Source organism: Zootermopsis nevadensis, unplaced genomic scaffold, assembly GCF_977971745.1.
Source record: "Zootermopsis nevadensis isolate Lab colony 2312 unplaced genomic scaffold, Znev_1.0 Znev_ptg000042l, whole genome shotgun sequence".
NCBI lineage: Eukaryota > Metazoa > Arthropoda > Insecta > Blattodea > Termopsidae > Zootermopsis > Zootermopsis nevadensis.
In genome coordinates this window covers 55,698-76,195 of record NW_028259174.1, presented here as the reverse complement: position 1 = coordinate 76,195, position 20,498 = coordinate 55,698, and the positions used below count along the sequence as shown (strand labels likewise).

At 36.8% G+C, this 20,498-nt stretch overlaps 1 protein-coding gene across 2 annotated transcripts; it reads right to left on the bottom strand.

The window, feature by feature from the left end:
• Nucleotides 1–677: 677 nt before the first annotated feature.
• LOC147871712 (uncharacterized) lies at nt 678–11,936 on the bottom strand. 2 transcript variants are annotated; one of them, XM_087360321.1, is made up of 4 exons: nt 11,376–11,936; nt 6,972–7,063; nt 3,007–3,167; nt 678–1,548 (listed from the first exon to the last, which is right to left on the bottom strand). In XM_087360321.1, the coding sequence occupies exons 1-3, from the start codon at nt 11,547–11,549 to the stop codon at nt 3,047–3,049; spliced, it is 387 nt and encodes a 128-aa protein (XP_087216447.1). In that variant the 5' UTR covers nt 11,550–11,936; the 3' UTR covers nt 678–1,548; nt 3,007–3,046. The 2 variants fall into 2 exon arrangements, with proteins under 2 accessions (XP_087216447.1, XP_087216448.1); XM_087360322.1 differs by lacking the exon at nt 678–1,548 and adding an exon at nt 2,134–2,545.
• Nucleotides 11,937–20,498: the final 8,562 nt, after the last annotated feature.

Sequence of the window (20,498 nt, the reverse complement as noted above, 5' to 3'; positions counted from 1 at the left end):
GGGGATCAATTAATTCCAGAGGCAAATAGCTTTAAGTACTTAGGAATACTTATTCGCAGTGATCTGAGCTGGGCAGATCATGTGAATTATACACTAATTAAAGCATGGAAGGCTCTCCATTTCGTAATGCGTATACTAAAAAAGGGAAATAACAATACGAAACGTTTAGCTTATACGTCGCTAGTGAGACCGATACTTGAATATGGAGCTGTGTGTTGGGACCCTTACAGGGAAGGACAGGTAAGAGCACTAAATCGGGTGCAGAAGAGAGCGGCTAAATTTGCTAATTTCACGAACGAATCTGGTTGGGAAACATTGGCACAGCGTAGATTGATAGCCCGAATGTGCGCCCTTTTCAAAGCATACACGGGGGGCCGGGCTTGGAAAATGATAGAGGATAGATTATTAAAGCCATGCTACCTGGGCAGGGACGATCATACTCGGAAAATTAGGACTAGGAAACAAAGAACGGATGTAGGCAAACATTCCTTTGTAAATAGGACCATAAGAAGCTGGAACCAATTACCTCCAGGCGTGCTAGAGTCTTTCCCCTGTAAATTAGGCACCTTTAGAAAGAGGGTCAGAAAAGTAGTTACAAGCTAAGGGTTATTAAGTTGGGAATAAATGGTGATAAGTGAAGTGAAGTGTCTTAGTCTCCAAGTGATGAAGGGCTGTAGTTCTTTGGGATAAAATTTTCATGTACTGAGAGCGGACTTTATATTCTACTCTTAAGTATTGTGATTAATTAGTGGATGTGTGTTTTTTTATTGTGTGTCAGATGTTTTATTTTGAGTGTGGTATGTTGTATTGTTGTGTCTCATTGTATTGTTGTGTGAGTGCATCAGTTCATGACGTTTGTAATACATTACAGTTATTGTCTTATGTCTAGGTGGTATTAAGTTCTTTTTTTTAAGTTAAGTACTTGAGGTTGGATGGTTTTGTAATTTATGAGTTGGTTGATTTTGAGTGGGATGTGTTGTTTTTGTTGTGTCCTTTTTTATTGTTTTGTTCTGTCTCTGTGTTGATGTATCTCATTGTATGTTGTGTCTTATGGTTTTTGTTGTGTCCTTTGTTTATTATTTTGTTGTGTCTCATTGTGTTGATGTATCCCATTGTTTGTGTGTCATATTGTTTTTGTTGTGTCCTTTTGTTTATTGTTTTGTTCTGTCTCTGTGTTGATGTATCTCATTGTTTATTGTGTCTTATTGTTTTTGTTGTGTCCTTTGTTTATTGTTTTGTTGTGTCTCATTGTGTTGATGTATCCCATTGTTTGGGTGTCATATTGTTTTGTTGTGTCCTTTTGTTTATTGTTTTGTTCTGTCTCTGTGTTGATGTATCTCATTGTTTATTGTGTCTTATTGTTTTTGTTGTGTCCTTTTGTTTATTGTTTTGTTCTGTCTCATTGTGTTGATGTATCTCATTGTTCTGTTCTGTCTCATTGTTTTGTATGTTATTGTAGGACACTGCCACCGGGTATAAACCCATTTGCAGTCAATAATAAATAATAATAATAATAATAATCTGCAAAGAAGTTTTAGACGAGAGCGCCTGGCATAAATGTACGTAAGGTAAGTAATTTGTGTTTAAATGCCCTCCTCAATTGGCCTGATTCTTTTAACCTTCCTTGTTTTAGTTCATATGTGCTACAATTAATTGCTTTAAGTAAGGTTATTATAGGTTATAATTTAATTTGAATTCCTACTGCAATTTCTTGTTCATCTGATAAAGATTATTTGGCGAAGTTTGTTTGTTACTGATCGATACGTTTCTTCGGTGCATGTGGATGCCCTCTCCAATTGAACTCTGATTAATCAGAGCCAATTTATAGCAGTTATGTTGGTGCAACTTGGAATCAGAAGACTCAAAATACAAATTGCAGTATTTAACAGTGCTTTAAAAATTTTCACGTTTTTATCTGTGACGATACAAAGGGGAATTCAACCCAACATTCCTGTCCTCAGATTACATTTCAAAGTATCTGTGATAATTATGAAACATGTTCAAATTTTTAAAAACTGGGCTGGCATTTTAAAGCTTTGCTTGTGTCCGTAGAAACTTCTTTTTACGAAATGCTGCTTTATGATGAAGCAAAGGAAATACTCTTAAATCTCCCTTCAGTAAAAATTATGTCTGATAATTACATCTGTAACTATAAATAAAAATCATTATACTATATCTGGGTTCAAAATAATCTGTTTAAAAAATATACTGGAAACATATTTGTGCTGAGTCAACTTCACAGCGTTTTGAAAGTCAGCTGTATATTACAAATTATATTAAAACATAGTGAAACTATTAGAATATGTGTGGTAAACTTTTTTAAGTATGCACCTTAAATTCTGAATAAATCAAATGGGGTGTACATACTCGTATTAATATTGTTTATACTTTTTCAGGTATCTTTTAAATTTATCTTAATATTTAATCTTACATGGTGGTGGCCTGCGTACAATTGCATCAGAAGATGAGATAGTAATCGAGTCTTCTGTCGTTTCAACACGTCGTGGTACTAACTTCGTCTAGCATTAAGCAGCTCAAATTATTGCTATGAATGAAATAAAGTGAGATGGGGCGCAAACCACATCTCACTATAAAAATTAGCGAGTCACAAAACGTTAAAAAGAACTCAATGAGGATATGGAACAGCACTAATGTGTCTGTTCTTATCCGCAGTTTTCATCACAAGAAAGGAAACTGCTCTGAGTTGAGATTCTATGTTCTCGCAATACGTACATGAGTTTGCTACCTTCATCATCAGTGTAATAAGTATGATAATGAAGGCAGCATGCTCCTCTGAAACACTGGTCAATATCTACCAGTCTACACATTCGCAACATCTCCGAAGACGGTCAGCCATCTTCTTGCTCTGAATTATTACGGTACTTGAATTAATGTCCCCCTCGCTTCTCTATGAATTTCAACAAACACACTGAGTGTCTTGGATAATTATGTCCATAATAATATAGATCTGCTCGTGCTCTGTATCACAATTTTCTGTTTTCATACCGTGCAACGCTTAAGTTGTCCTTCAATCCCTTCTGGATCATCAGAAGCAAGTTCTAACAGGCAAGTTGCCTCCTCCACGACTCTCAGTTCTTTCAAAGCTCTTGCAAGCCGGGGCTCTAAGTTCGATAGGGATCGGAATCTCTGGAACTCGAGCTGGACTTCTGCAAAACATAATAATGCATGCCATTATAACAACCTATCAGGGTTCTCAAATTTGTAAACATGGTTATCCTCTCCTCATGCAGAGAAGTGGCAAAATCTCTTAGGAGCTCTGGTGAAGGGTCTGGCTGAGGGTGAGGCTAAAACAGGTATCTCGAACCTGACCATCAAGAAGAATAATCAGGCTGGCTTGCATTATAAGAGGGGCAGAAAGAGGAAAGGTTTCCTCAAGAAGGTTGAGGGCCTCGACTGAAAAACTCTGTTGCTGATTCAGCCTGGGACCAATGATGGGGGCTCTGCTGTTCAAGTCAGTAAATTGCAGAGGGAAGCCGGAGATATCCAGCTGTCAGCAGCCATGGATCCACCGGCTATGCTCAGGTATGGTGGTCATCAGGACATGGGCATCACTGTGGAAGTTCACGGTCGACGGTGTAGAGTGCGGAGAGGGAAACTGATGTGTTTCCTGAAGAGAAAGGCATGACACCTACCTATCTTGAGCAGCAGCACACTTATGTGTGTTCTTGAATGAGCTAAGGAATGGCTCTGAGGCGTAATTTCACGGATAAGTCACTGGGAGAGAGTCAGACTGAGAGTTGTGAAGACTGGATCAATTTCAGAACTCAGAAAAATTTGTGGCATAGATCCCTGGGAAACCAGTGCAGATGGCTACCATGTTTATGAGATTTTTTTTATTATTATTATTAGTGTTCTGTCTGACGACAGGTCCATATGAACAGGATCCTTCCATCCTTTTCTCGGACTGGGACCTGTTCATATACGTTCTTGGCAGATGATCCAGAAGTGGTTTGCCATTGCCTTCTTCTGTGTGTGAATAGAGTAATTGTTGGGATGCCACGGAGAAACCGGGGAAGCCCCCGGAGGAAAACTTCGTGATACCTAGACCACGGTCTTGCCCAACACAAGTTATAAATCTGAGCACCACCGGGAATTGAACCCGGGACCCCAGGATTACAAGGCTAGTGTTCTGACCACTAGACCACTGTGGCGGTCGTTTATGAGATTACGACAGCAGAATTCAAGTCTGAGGATAGGCACAGACAAGTTCCCCAAAAGGGGTCCACTTACCTAGCTTTGAGAGTGTACGATGATGGTATTTATGCTGTTCAGAGGCATGGACAAAGGGGGTCGGTGGCTCCTTCTTAGTTATCTGAGAATGGGGCTCTCCTTCCTACAGATTAACTAGCATCACAGCAAACTGGGCACTCATAAACTCAGTGAAGAATTGACTGCAGAGCATACAAGTATATCTCTGACACAGCAGCCATGATATTTACTGTACTTCTATAGGAAGATCCATTTATATACCTGACTCAACACCAATGGCAAGGGTGTTATGCATACTTGCTCTGTGACTCAATCAAACTGCTGCTGTCTATGTTGGCAGACATAATTAACTACTGCAGGGAAAGGCAAATGGCCTTATTAATCACAACAAGTAACATAGAGAAGTTTGGTCACCAATCCTAGAGCACTACTGGAATACCCAGAATACAAAAATTTACAAATATTAAATCAAGGAGAAAGGTTCACCTTCCTCAGCAATAGAATGCAGGAAATAATAGATTTTAATCCATGTGATATAAATGGATGGTGTCTCAGAACCATCTTTATCATGTCATACGCATATCATCTTTAATCTCAAGGGAGAGCACAAGGAGTAGGTGAACTACAGAAATTCACAGACCACCTGATGGGCCTCCTATTGGGAGGAACCACAGTCGGTTTCTTGGTCACTCTGGTATTCTGGAGGGTATTGCAATAGCTGTGGAGTTTCTTCAGGAAGCCATTCTCTCTTCATATGAAAATAACCATCCCTTATCAGACCACCAAAAGGCAAGACAAAGGTTTCCTGTTGCAGAGGTCTATTTGGCACTAAAAACAAAAGATCTTCTGTCGTGGTATCAATGACACTCCACAAAATGCTCACTAAGCAACGCAGAGACACATATGGGCCTTCTTTGCTTCCTTCCAGTGAAATGCTGGAGACTGATTTCCCTGTCTCTGAAGTGTTAAATGAGGAAAAGACTGCATGGTAATAACATTCCACATGCACAATAAAGGTAAAGCCATCCCATTATACGCCATGTAGGTTGTTTGTGGGAAGTGGAGGTATAGCTCCTAATTCTTGACCTCAGCACTAGATGAGGGTGAGTGGTCAGCATCACGACCCAGTCACACCACACTCCGAGGAAGGGACCCCAGTACCCATTGGATACGAGTCTGGATGCAGAGGCTAGAGGACAAAATTTCAGTTGTCCAGCCCTTAACTAGTAACAGCTCATTCCATATGAACAATGACAAAGAAAAAGCTATTTAAGGCAATGCCAATTGTGATCTTCTGGGTTGTGATCCCATACAGCAAGTTTTTACCAACATTTTGGAAATGTTCATATAGTCTCCATAATCAGGGTTGATACAAAACTAGTTGTTTGACTCTGCATAGTGTTGCCTAACTGTAGAGGTTAACAATATCAACTTTCAGGTTATCACTGTAGTAAAGACGTTGACTGTGGGTATGCAAGTTACAATGCAGGGGCTGTACTAAAATACTGGATTTGTGCCCATTGAGTTTCATCATGTATTTATTATTGACTGCAAATGGGTTTATACCCGGTGGCAGGAATATTCTACAAGACAAGACATTCTAATTGTTAATGATACTGACATATTTAAGACAAGATGTAGTCAGTGTGCAGCATACCAATTTACAGTTAATCTGAATCAAAGCACTGCTCTGAGATATATTAAGTAATTTCTTAGTAGGATTTGAGGTTCTAATGGCAGTGTGAACGAAGATAGTTATCTTCTGGGTTGTAGCACTGTGTAGTCAGGTAGGCATTTACTATTTTCAGAGGTCATACTCCATTCATGGTCCAGCTCCTATAAACAGCACCACTCACCCAACTGGCACATTCATTGCCCTGATGACCGAGGCAGTATGACCTCTGAAACGTTGGTAAACATCGACCAGACAACACAGCGCAACAACCCAGAAGACGGAAATCTTCATACTCTGATGACGGAGGCAGTATGACCTCTGAAACGTTGGTTAACATCGGCCAGACTACACAGCGCAACAACCCAGAAGACAGAAATCTTCATACTCTGATGACGGAGGCAGTATGACCTCTGAAACGTTGGTAAACATCGACCAGACTACACAGCGCAACAACCCAGAAGACAGAAATCTTCATACTCTGATGACGGAGGCAGTATGACCTCTGAAACGTTGGTAAACATCGACCAGACTACACAGCGCAACAACCCAGAAGACAGAAATCTTCAGGGGTCAAGAAGTTTATTCCCTGGTCCCAAACCAGCTATTCAGTCTCGCCAAGTGTTGGAAGGCTCATGGTTATAGAGTGGCTGCAAATGAGGCAGCCAAAGCTCCTCATTGAAATGCCTCTGGACAAACTATCTATGGACCTACTGGACGCGGAGAGAAATAATGCAGGTTCATAATGGTTGTGAAATGGTCATTAAACATTGACGTGTCACCTATATGTATATTGGCGCATGCTCAAAAAACTGTCACATGCAAAAGATGTGAACAGGAGGAATCCTCCTAAAATATACTCCATCAATGACCAGCACTGGCTCGACAAAGATTAGTGATATTCAGTTCTACACTTCTAGATCCAGCATACATTAGGAGGGTCTCAGTCAATCGGTGTGGTCGTGGTTCTTTGAAGGACCCTAACATGATCAAGAGAACGCAATGTGTCCAGTAATGATCCAAGTGCCTGGGGCAACCTAGATCAATACCAATAGTAAACACAGCTTACCTGCAGGAGGAGCATTTATTCCTGGAGTCTGGCAGCTGCTCTTTCATTTCCTTCAGTGTGCTTTCCTGGGTTTCAAATTCTTCAATAAGTCTCTGCACATATCACAGGAAATCAATATATAACTCTTATAACATATTTACACAAATACATTTCATATATATTGGTACAAATGATGGACTGAACAGTTTATACCTCTCCTTATGCAAAACTCATAAAGAAGTGTATATTTAGGAAACTAAAACTGTCTACACTGTGAAGTCTGAAGGTTTCTCATGATGGTGCATTATAATGCGTAAAATTATTTTTTTTGACTTTGTCCCTCGCCTAAATTATAAAATAATAAAATTACATTTCAGAAACTGGATTCTGCTTCCATCTTCAGGCAGAAGGGGCGAAAAGCGCAGAAGCTCTATCTGCAGGGTCCCATGGTTGACCTAGCCTAATAGATAGGGTTTCTGTCCTGAAGAAAGAAACAAAATTGAGCTTCTGAAACACTGTGATTTTATAATTTAGACAATGGCCAAATTTTCAACAACAACAACAACAAAAAATCCACACTGGAGTCAAGGTTCTCATGACAGTAATATGAATATGGCTGTCTTCTGGATTGTACCGAGAGGTCCTTCCTGCCTCCATCATCTGAGTATGCCATGAATATGAAACGCAAGACAAAGAAGGAAACAATCTCCAGACAACATTCAAACATATACTGATGTTAACCAAGTGCAAACCAAAATCAGATATCCAAGAATGGTCCAAGCTAAAACAAGAATTATATAAAAAGGAAAGTAAAGATGTCCCATTAAACACCACGTAGGTGCTTGCGGGGGAGAGGAGGTATAGCTCCTACTCATTCTTAACCTCAACACTATGTGGGGGGTGAGTGGTTAGTGTCATGCCCCAGCCACACTCCACCCCACTGTAAAGGAAGCCAGGTGAGCCCCAGAGCTGGTATAGATGCAGAGGCTAGAGGAAACATCCTCTGTCCCCATCGAGGATCAAACTGCGGTCGTCTAGTCCAGTGGCATTCAACCTTTTTTGTTCGCGTACCCCCCAGATATAATTCCTCTTCAACTTTGTACCCCCAAAGTTGTTGGTGTATAATACAAGTTATACATAGTATATAATCTACATCTAAAATAAATTAAATGAATTACATTACTGATTATTCAGTGTTTGACATAAAATAATATATTTTTTTAAATTTCACGTACCCCCTAAGATGTCTTCGTGTACCCCCAGATATAATTTCTCTTCAACTTTGTACCCCCAAAGTTGTTGGTGTATAATACAAGTTATACGTAGTATATAATCTACATCTAAAATAAATTAAATAAATTACATTACTGATTATTCAGTGTTTATCATAAAATAATATATTTTTTTTAAATTTCACGTATCCCCTGAGATGTCTTGGTGTACCCCAGGTTGAATACCACTGGTCTAGTCCATAGCCAATCACTATACTGACTGAGCTACCCCGTATCTATAAATCTAGTTTAATGTAATTTCTCTTACAAAGTTTAAAGGTTGCTGTGTTGGAGTCTGAAAGACTAAATATAATTAATTCATCAACACAAATTACAGGACAGAATTTAGCAATTAGTAAAACTCTTACTGGTGATCCACGTTGTTCACAATCTCGCAGTTTAACAGCTTCAGTAGAGGGACAAAAATGTTTGGTACTGGTGAACAGTTATAATTACAACTACTACTTTTGCTGCAATGTCACTGACAATTAAAAAAACTCGCACAAAAACAAATATAAATAAAAGCTTTCTTACTCAGACTAGTGAATACTGAGACCATTCCTTCCGATCATGAAAGAAAAAAGTAACCATATTTATTCCTCTGTTACTTTAAGAATGCTTTGTCATTTTCGAGGAACACTTATCATAAACTGGCAGGAACATTGTAAATTATAAATTGTAAATACAGCAATACCCAGAGGAACTGAGGAAAATAATGAAAACTGAAAAGTTAGGGTATCAGATTTGAATCCTGAGACTATGGCGAACTGGAAAGAGAGTAAAACAAAGCAACTGTGGCATATTTCGTTGGAATGATGAGAAAACCCGTCTTGACACCTGTAACCAATTTCAGGATGTCAGCCACATATAGCGGTATAAATTTTTCCTATTAATTACAGTTAATACATTCATTCATCAATTTTTAAAGGCAGATATTCCTTTTTTATTGCTACATATGTAAAAATTAATTTCATACTCATTTAGAGAAAAATTATTATCGATATGGTAACGTGATACATTCACATACTAAATAAAACCTACAAGTAAATATGTAGTACATACACATTTAATAAAATGAACACTGCTAATTTGATACTAATTAAAACAAATTATATAAACAACAAAATTGTTATTCTTTAACCCACTGCTCCTCAGACAGTACAAGAAGAAAAACACAGTGAAATGTCACCTGTAATTTTAAACTGGGTTTAAGGCCCCACAAACTACTGTTTAAAATGTTTTAAAAATAAATTTAAATGGTGGCATTTGACATCAATATATGACGATTCACTTGTGGGTACAAGTCGATTGCTGAGGTACCAACTGAGAAGCTACAGAATGAAATATTCTATCTTGTTATTTCTGTTTCATAGAGATCCTTGTAACAGCAAAGAGCATTCTCAGATTTTTTTGTTCAATATTTGGACCAAATACGTATGCTGCAGGACCCTTGTAAGGGGGGGGAGACATTTAGACAGGGGTAGGGGTGATTTGACTGAAGAGTATCAATGGGATTAGCAGAGCAAGGTATTGTATCACCTGCCTGGAAAGAGTAGTAAACTATAGCACATCCCACAGTACTGCAGTATGATACAGCTTGCTTTTATGATATATAAAGAGTTCAATTTCTTCCCAATAAAAAATGACAATCTCATAAACTCGTGGGTATTTTAAGTAGAGCTGAAGTCTGAACTTCATTCCCTCAAATATATACACAGAGTCATAATGATATAAACAGGGGCATTTTAAACTGCCTTTAGACTGTTTTGTCTGATTTTGACATTCTGCAGGAAAACAAAATTCCTTTTAATTATTCCAAATTGTTTGAAAATTTCAAGTGAATCTTAGTTAGAGAATCCTTTCCTTAAAGTGGATGATTAGGTTAAAAATTAATCTTCGACGTACTGTTAAGCCTTAGAAGCATTTTGGACATACACAGTGCTATTTGTCTGAATATACAGACATTATAACAATATCACGACACAACAGGACCATATAGTCCTATTCAACCAACCACACACACACAAATTAATGGGACACTCAACCCTTAAAGCTTAGGAACATTTGTTCACACAGATCAACGCTTATATCTTCCAGTAACCGAGACCTTCAACAAAATGATGGACACCAACAGAATTCAATGGACGTCATGGTATTGGCCAAATTTTATTTTAGATTTTAATTGCATTATTCTTATTACCAGCTGCCATACTGCCACATCAAGCTGGTTCAATTTCACTGTCAAATGAGATTACTTCATCAGAGACACTCTTCAAAATTAGATGTTCTCTATTTCGTTCCTCAACTTTCAACTAACCGTAACTTCAATACATGTCAGTTTCTGTAAACATACAACGTAGGTCATTTACAGTATTCAAACTTCCAAAACAACAAAAATCACGCAACTACAAACAATGAATGAAGTATTATTTGTTGTGGCAACATTGCGTGTTTCATCTAGCTTACATTCAGATGTCACTGACAAGACATCATCCCCATGTGATCTTTTGGTAAAAATAACCTTCATAGGGTTGGTAATCTTAATTTCAATTTCGGAGTTGTGTGTGTGTTTGCTTACAGTTCAAAAAAAATATATTCTAATTCATATGAAATTTGAAGTGCTTCTTCCTGGAAACCAAGAAGATATTTTAGAAAAGTCAAAAACTCAGTCCTGAATTTCAGTGCTGGTGATGGTGATTCCTGTTGCTTGGAAACTAGACATGAAAGGACAGTGCCATGACCGAAATTGCTTTTTTCAATGTGCAGACCACAGTAAAAATGGCTGCAACTCCAAAAACAGAGATACGGGTGAGAAATGGCCACTGAATTTTGCTTACAAAACATCTTGTTCATGCTCATAAGGTTCTTTTACATGCCATAAAACAACGACATGAGACCGCCGGCTTTACTTCCCCTCTGAAGGAAGTTTCATCATCCTTAAAAGTCCACCGACCTCGGCTGGGTTTGAACCCGTGAACCTTGGGTCCAGTGGCGAAAACGCTAACCACAAGTCCACTGAGGGCAACTTAAAAGTACAATAGTCAAAACAAACAGGTAAGCAGATTAATACGGAGCAATCACATTATTACACATTATCAGACTTTCATCTCATCATGCTGACTTAAGAAGCAAGTAATGAATTCCCTATTTCTACCTGCTGACTCAGATGACTCCACCTTGATGTAATAGCCTCCACATCTGATTTCACTGTCTGTGACATGATGCCATCATCCACAAAATGACGTCCAATATCCTGGATCTTGGCCAGACGAGCTTCTGGATGATTTCGAATGTACTTTTCAAGGTCCTTCAAAAGAATTGCTGTCATTTACTTTCACAAAACATAAAAGTAGCTATAGTGACTTCGAAAGCGATCCAGGAATGACACTTTTTAGGATATAAGCCAAAAGACCGATCATTTGCAGGAATTCCATAATCTTCAAACACAACTCCATATAAATTGTTTGTTCTTTAATGTGTTTACTCATCAAGGAGATGTGCAGAAGACTGAAATAAGAATTATAACCTTGCAAGCTACCCTGAAAGACCATTTCCTCAGAACTCACTCTGATCCATAAATTTCAACAAGAGATGTGAAAATGAATATAAGCCAGTTCAGAATGTAACTGCTACATAGCCTGCAGATATGGAGTCTTCTCAAAGGTTTCAAACTCAGTTATTCTGACCGAGGATTTTTGTGGGGTCTCCTTAGTATTTTCACATAAATGCAAGAAAACTGCCCTAAAGTAGACTATCCCCTCAAAACTACCCTACTCCTATTCATTCAGTTACGAGGGAAAAAAATGTGTTAATGCCTGCACTCATCATCTTCACAGTAAATAATCTACATGCATTATCCTCAGAAGATAAATTTCAAATTCACTGAATATGTAACATTTGAGGTTTCCACAGTGACAAATCCAAAGACAATGATCACTGGTAAACTTATACCAGACCACAGAAGACAGCCATCTTATGTCTGGTCATCTGACTAAGTGATTTCCCTAATCGCTTCTCTAGTTTGTCCAACCAATCCATTTCTTGGGCAACCAAAGCTGATTAAGGAAAATTCTCATATTTTATTCAATTACAGAAATTTCAAAAAAACAAAAACAGATGATAGCTGAAAATAAACTATAAACTCTTGCCTGACTTACATGACGTAAAGTCACCTGGTAATTAAACAATATCTTACTATTAAATAACACACGTAACATTTATGCACACTGAGTGGAAACATAGTGAGTATGCATATACTGAAAAATGTGAAATGATTCAGCAACTGTGCGTCAGTCACCAAGATCCACTTATCATCTGACTTACTCATCAACCAGATGATGGAGGCTGCAAAGCATCTCAGCAATATTATGGTAAAATTAGGATGAGCGAAGAAACATAACCAGACTTTTCAGTAAGTTTGTTGAAGGAATCTGACTGATGAAGAAATGTGTGTCTTCCAAAACAATTCATCGAAGATGTCAATGGAAGGCCAGTGACACCAGAAACAAAAAAAGATCACAACATCAAAATGCTGATACGTTTTTCTAATTTCAACAGAAACATCCATTATAAAACTGTTAATATAAAAGTACACATATATAAACAGTTCTGTCAGTACAAAGTTCCTCTGTTACGGATGATGGCACAGTACAATCTGTTAAATCATTCTCCATAATTTCAAAATCGCAGGTTGTATCATTTAGAGGTTATGAATCTCGATGTAAGGTCATGTGTCGTACTCGCAATTTACATTTCTTAAAAACTAGCAGAACATAAATCAAGTTCTGTATGAAATAAGCAATATTGCTATAGACATCTGCAACATTTCAGAAATATCTTTTGACAGAAGAAACAATTAGCAGACCTCAAATAGGTAAGTGGTTTCAAAAGTTCAAAAAAAAAAAAAAAAAAAATACTTTCATCGAAGATACTGAAATTTTACAGTCCAACAGTAAAGCAGATAAAAAGTTATACAAATTAGGGAACTTGTTTACAAATAAATCAGACATCTCACCAAATGTAAGTTAATAAGGATGGATTCTCATTCTGATACAAAATCTTAAGAACCAACATACTGCTGCAAAATTTGTCTCATCTGCTGACTTACAAGCGGAAGTAGAGTCAAGTCGATATGTCGAAACTCCTGGAAAACTTCAGAAAGAACCTTATTTCCTTTCCAGTGATAAAACAATGGTTCATGGGAACCCCAAAACAAATCTTCAAAATTAACACGTCTAGTATGATGAATCATAGAAAAGGCCAGACGAGTTAACTCAAATGCAAGGAGCACGTAGAATGTCCTCCTCTTTTGATGTAAACAGAAATCTGTATTGGGAGTTTATTTCATATATAAGTTTTTCTAAATAAAATTTTGTGATTCCTTTCTTCACTCTGCTGTTTGTTCAGAAATTTCTGACAACCATTTCCGGCTGCTGTGCATTTCTTAACATATTCCTCCGCATCTAGTATTGCACGACTTTTCGTTCTTCCAAAAACTCAATTTAGAATTCAAAGCGAAAAGGTTTCGATGACATCAATGAAATAAAGGGGACAATCATAGACTAGGTTTTTCAAAATTCCACAGCAACTTATGAAATTACAGAAGCTCGGTATTTGCTGTAACAGGTTTGAAAGGGTACTTCCAAACAGAACAGCATCAAATAGCCAATAAGTACTGAGATAAAATTTCAGTATGGAAATTTAACTTGTCACATCTCGTGACACTGGCTATTAATGAAACAATAGGAATGTGATTCATCACAGCAACTGCAGGATACAGAATGTCGGATCTTAAATGTAACAAAGATAATACAGAAGAACCAATAATAAATATGAGGACAACATGAAAACTATGAAAATATGCATGAGAACAGAATTCCAAAGCCACTTTATCAACATAAACCGAAGAGTACAACAATCCAGGAATGCCTGAAAAAAATATACAGAATAACTTTAATCCCTGTGCATGGGGCAGGCCAAAACTTAATCCATAATGTTGATGTTATTCGTGATGAGACAAAACACCTTCGAAAACCAACGATTATAAAATTCAAATTTTAGATCCTTTACAGTAACACATTCATAGAAACAGGCCAAATCTTTGGCAAGACGAGAGGACAGCGTTACTTTTGCCAACTTATTCCTGTCCGAAAAAACAAATAACAGTGTTCAAACATTTACCACAAGAAAAAATCTTAAAGAAATTTCATTTTCAATCATCTGGAATAAATTCAGAGCCATGCGATTATAATAGAATTTGTCAGAATATGTAAAGTCATAAGGGGCATAATTTAAAGCTGACCAATTCATTAAAGCTTGGTGAAAATAATATTTCTTTTTCAGCCTACTTCCCTTTCTCATCTATCTAAATGCTGCTCTACAAACACAGAAATATGGACAACTGTCCCTCCCCCTAAACTCGATCGGAGGTTAATTTTTCAATTGCCCTCGTAAAATGATTTCAGTTTCCAGAGTCAGCATCAGAAGCAGGGGATTTTGAATACAATTGATTTTACTGTTCAAAAATGTGTAGGTGAGAGCCATCTGCAAATCACTGCACGGATACATGAAGAAAACAGAAAAGTAGGCTTTATGAGATGGTTCTTTATAATGAAAATCAAAGGTTCCTGAACAGCTTCATATGCTAATCATTCCACTACCAAAGGGCACAAGTGACTACTTTATTCCAGCAGAGTTATTAGGATATCTTCCAACTACCCCTCCACACATGTGCAAATGCACAGAGGTTATATCAGTTATGGTTTCAGGTGGAGACAAACACATACGAAAAGTTAGTCGTTTGATAAACAATAGATAAGTACAAGATTTTCATTTGAAAACCAAACACAAGAATACTTAGGAGGAAAGTACTGAAACGTTAGGTGAGAATTAATTTTTCTGTAGCTTTCAGGTTGCCCATAATGTTACAGATATTGCAACACATCTACATTTCAAAATTTGGAACCTTCAACTATTTCCAATACTGAAAAAAAAATTTGAAGAAGTCTTCATACTTCCTGCTGTGAGAACCTCAAATCTTACAGAAAAAAATATGTAACTAAAATCTGGCACAGAAACAAGAAGCATGTTATTTTTATTTCCAATAATTTCTTAAAAACAATGAATAACAGTTCTAAATCAAATTATTTCAGTAAACAAAATGACCACATTAACTTAGATTGTAAGAAACAGCTGATTCCCTCACGCACTGAGTTAGCGATGCACAATCACTTACAACAGCAATTTCTACACTTACCTCTAAATTCACCATATTCTTGTGAAGCTTCTTTAAGGATCTTAAACTTATTGCAACTTCCATCTGTTACATCACTCCATTTGGCATTTAGATGTGTGAACTTCCTTGCAACATTCTGAACGCAGTTGCCTCCACTGCTCCGCAAAACAGATCACTTCCTGTGAAACACAAAAATAAGGAGAAACAAAAAAGCTGTACATATAACAGAATTATGATGCCAGTTCAATAAGTTCCAATAATAAAGTTTACTGCAGCAGTCGTGGGCACTGAAATGAGAAACTAGTAATTTCTTATATGAAGAAGCATCACTGGGAAACATGTAATGTGCTGCATATGACACATGCTTCACAAGTATGTCCGCTAGACAGTGCCGAAGTATAAGGTGGTTAATTTTTATGTCAGTCAGGAATTTTTGTAGTCAGCAGTCAAAATGTCAACATCAGAACTTATGTAAATAAAGAACAACAAACAGTTGTCTTTATACAAATGCTTAGCCCTCACACAAATGCTGGTTCTTAATTGTAGTGAAAATAATGTTCATAAATTGAACAATTGGTATAAATTTACACAGTTCATTGCATGATACATTCCTAAGAAACATGAATGTTTTGTTATAAAGATTTATAAACTTAATGACATGACTGGCTACACATGTGACATTGAAAATCTCACTGGGAGAGTAGCAATAAACTTTAAGACTAAAATCTTTTCTCTTCTATGGACTTATGCGGTATCAACTGTCAGTCAGAAACATACGATGACAGGGGAACTTTGGTAATTAGACACTAAAACTGAAATGGAGGTGTCTCAACAGCAGTGATATCGAAAGGCTAGCAAGATGTGAGCTTACTAATCCAAGTACATGAAAACAAATTAATATGTTTTGTTAATGGAAATACGTCGCAAACAGCCTGCATACAATTTATATAGACTCCAATCTATTTTCTGCTTTTGTCTAACTATTCAGTTATAAAATTCACAGCTATAATAATTAATTTATAAGGGTCTTCGATAGAAATCACCAAAATTCTTCTCTCTGTAATACAGCCTCCTCCTTCAGAAACAGAAACTTGTTCAGCTGATCATAAATTTGATTATTCTTATGAGAGTTGAATACTCATCACTGTGATCACAAAATCCTGTTATTTATTCTGAGTCACTTCAAAGCAGAAGTCATGTATAATGTCCTGAAGATTATATAAATTGTATGAAATGACACGTTCGAAATTGTTCTTACTTTACGGCCTCCACACAAGGGAAAGACGACACACACAAATTCAACACACGCTCAAATAACAAAACATTAACTTGGACGCCCTCGCAATATATATAACAGAAGAAATGCAGTGGACAGAAAGGATACACAACAGTTACGCCATTTTCTCGTACGCAGGGACGGCAACATCTGAAAAGCAGCGAACAAATCCCGGGATCGCGGGAGAATGAGGGATATTCAATTATCATTCTTTGCGTACTGTAACAGACTCTGCTGCCATCTACCGACCACGGATCTGAAGTAGATCTACGTCGAAGCACGGTCCATTGACCTGCTGTTTGAAATGCTGCCTGCAATACCTCACATATTGTAACATAGCTGTGTGTTGGTTGTCTTAATAACCTTCCACATTAGCCATTAACCCACAATATTATGATGCTCAAACCTTATTACACAAGTCTTATAGCATCAAATATTCATGGAAAATGGCTAATAACTTACAAAACACAGAAATACACACAGTAAGAAAACAAATTCAATAAGTCAAAAAATCAAAAAATGCTTGAAATTGTCAAAAAAGCGCACAAAACCAAAAAAATCGAAAAGTTTCACTTTAAAATTTTTTCCCCTAATTTTCAATTTTTTTTTTGTTTTTACGCTTTTCAGACAATTTCCAGCATTTTTTGATTTTTTTAAAAAATCAAAATTTTCAAAAAATCAAGAAATGCTGGAAATTTTGATAGACGCTCACAAAATAAAAAAACTTTTTGGTTTTTACGCTTTTCAGACAATTTCCAGCATTTTTTTTTTAAATTTTTAAAATTTCAAAACTAAAGTTGGCACCTTCCTAATTTGACACAGGGATGATTAAAAAATCTACTGTGTGTTCAGTTACAGACAAATGCAAGAAACCGCTAGGACTCTGTGGACCACAGTTGGTGAATGGGAAAATTATGAAAAAACAACTATGCTGGCAGTTTTAACGAGACAGTAGTAGAGATGAGCAGTGATAAAGGCAATCATGTCTCTGCGGGTTTTCACACTGGTAAGTAAAGCACCTTTCTTTCTGTTTCTTATGCTCAAATGTCCATATGAAGAGGGCTTAAAATGGTAAAATTAATATTTTATGTTGTTAAATTATCTCTGTTTACAACTGATCTATCTTCTGCCTGTGAAAGACTAAACAATTAACTGCTAAACACTGAGACTATACTGGAAATTTCCAATTGCAGGCATGTAACAGAGGAAAAGTATGTCATATGTTTCAACACACGGTTGTGACTGTTTAAGCGGAAAGGAACTTAGCTCCCTTGATATAGTTGAAGCAGCTTCTCTGATCTTATTGACCCTCGTTACAAATTCTGCTGCGCGATCTCCTCCAACATCCTAACAAACGAAACAAAATTCATATTAGGCAATTGCTTGAGATCCCTAACTATCTTTAGATTGCAAAATAAAATAATGAAGATAAATATTTAACCAAGTGGATCGAGAAGATGGCAGTCACTCAACAGGTCAATAAATTATACGCCTTTTACGAGTTCAATCCAATCCAATACAACCTATTGTCTGTGATCCATTTCAAGTAATATCCCATCTATACCTGTTCTCCTAAAAAGGGTTTTTCCTTCATGTTTCATGACTAAAATTTGGGTGATTTCCCTATCTTCGTCATTTGTGCTGATGCTCAAAATTTTAAGTTTCGATTTATCTCATAGTACCCTTGAACCGTGCTCCAAGCCAGTCAATGGGTCCATATTCAACATATTTGGACTAGAGTTGATGAAAAGCCAGATGATATGGTTTATTTACGGCTTGAAACCCAGGAGTCTTTCATCAACATCAGTCGCCATGAAAGTCTCACTTTATCCATATTTGGACTACCCCACCACACCTGGTGGAATACTATGGAACTACATATATCCTATACAGCAGAATGCTTAAACCTTTCCGATCATTCGATCTATTTTTCCAAAAGACTTAACAGTCGATTAATGTCAGAAACAATCGCTTATTCAACAGCTGTAAAAACATGCGTTACACTACCCTCTAAGATGAATCTTAAGAATAATATTTGGAGTCGAAACTGGACAAAAAAACAGTCTAGTCCATGACGATAAAAATGAAGATAATAGAGTATTTAATTATGAGATACTATACACAGACATTCAGATAAATAAAAAAAAATCTCCAACAGAATTTCCACAATTAGACACTTTGCCGTCATGAACAATCTTCTCCTTAGAGTCTTTCTGGAAATGTTGAAACTGTCCACGTACATCGTTCCATCTCTCGTTTATTTTTGTAACCGTACACGCTCAGTATCACCACAACCAATTTTCAATCTCTGAAGTTCTGTACATTTCTCATTCAGTCTTGCAATCTCTTTTCTTTTCTTTTAAAACTCCTCCTGGAAAGCCTACAAAATGGCATACATTGAACAACAGTGTTGTATGTTGAACTCGGCAAACAATTACAGTGCTATAAAGAATAGGTACTACCTTCATCTGCTTGTTCCAACCTTCTTTTGGCATCCTTTAACCACATCTGTAATTCAGCCACTAACTTCTTGTACTCTTTTGATTCATTCTCACATTGCCGAGCCCCCACTTTCCTTGCCTACAGACAAAAATAAAGAAAAATTTCGTTCTAGCATACAAACAGTTTATAATGTAGGGGACTGATGATTCCTGTTTGCCCAATGTTCTCCTACTGATTCACTCCTACAAAAAACACGCCCTGAGATCAAACGTAATGTGTCCGTGTGCATGCGTGTGATTAAGTATGTATGTATATATTTATTTATGTACATACAGTACACAGAGTGTCTCACCTGACTTTGAAAAAACTTCAAATATTTATCTAATTTTAACACGTACAGGAAAAAGTATCAAATAAAATGTACACAGTGTCTAATGGGGTACACATTAAGCAATAAAATATTAATTATGGAAGTGCTCTTAAGATGTTATTAAGGTTACATTCCTTTCCTTTAAATAGGAACCTTTTAATTTTTAAGCCAGAATTACAGCCAGATTTGAGATGAATTCATGTTTGATGAACCATTACTGATGTCACCACTCAAAGTATGAGACAAATGCATCAATACATGCCTACATTGAAAGTTGGAATGTTCATACAAAATTTACAGTAATAATTATTCAAAATTGTAACTATTGTTATAAATACACTTTAGATGCATTACATTAACGAGGAATTCACAGACAGCTGAGTTTAGAGGCACAGCACACAATACAACTATTTAGAGAGTTACAACTTTAATAAATTTTATCAATTATAAAGTTAAAACAATGAAATTCCTAAATTTTTCGATACAAAATAACGACATCCTTTTCAAGAGTCCATGTGGCAGGAGAAGAGGGCAATCACCCTGATTATGTACACAGCAAGTACCTATCAAACAATGGTAAACTTCTACCAGACTACACAGTGCTACAGCCCAGAACACGGACATCTTAATTCTTTTGCATCTGTTTGACTGTACTTTAAAATGAGCTCAATTTTTTTACTTTCTATAGAGCCACAAACTACCTACATCTGCAACAAATTAATCTTGTTTGGAGGGAAAAATCAATTTCATGCATTCACATTCGTCAGTGCAAGTGAGAGATGCAAGAAAACTTTTTCGAAACCTCAAATAGGTTAATAAAATGCTGTACTTCCGAACAATTTATGTATCACATCATTGCAGGTACTGACTTCAACACCAAATCATCAATAAATTAAATTTAAATATGGGTGGAAGAGGACAAAGGAATTTGAGTGGGCATCAAATAAATATCGTA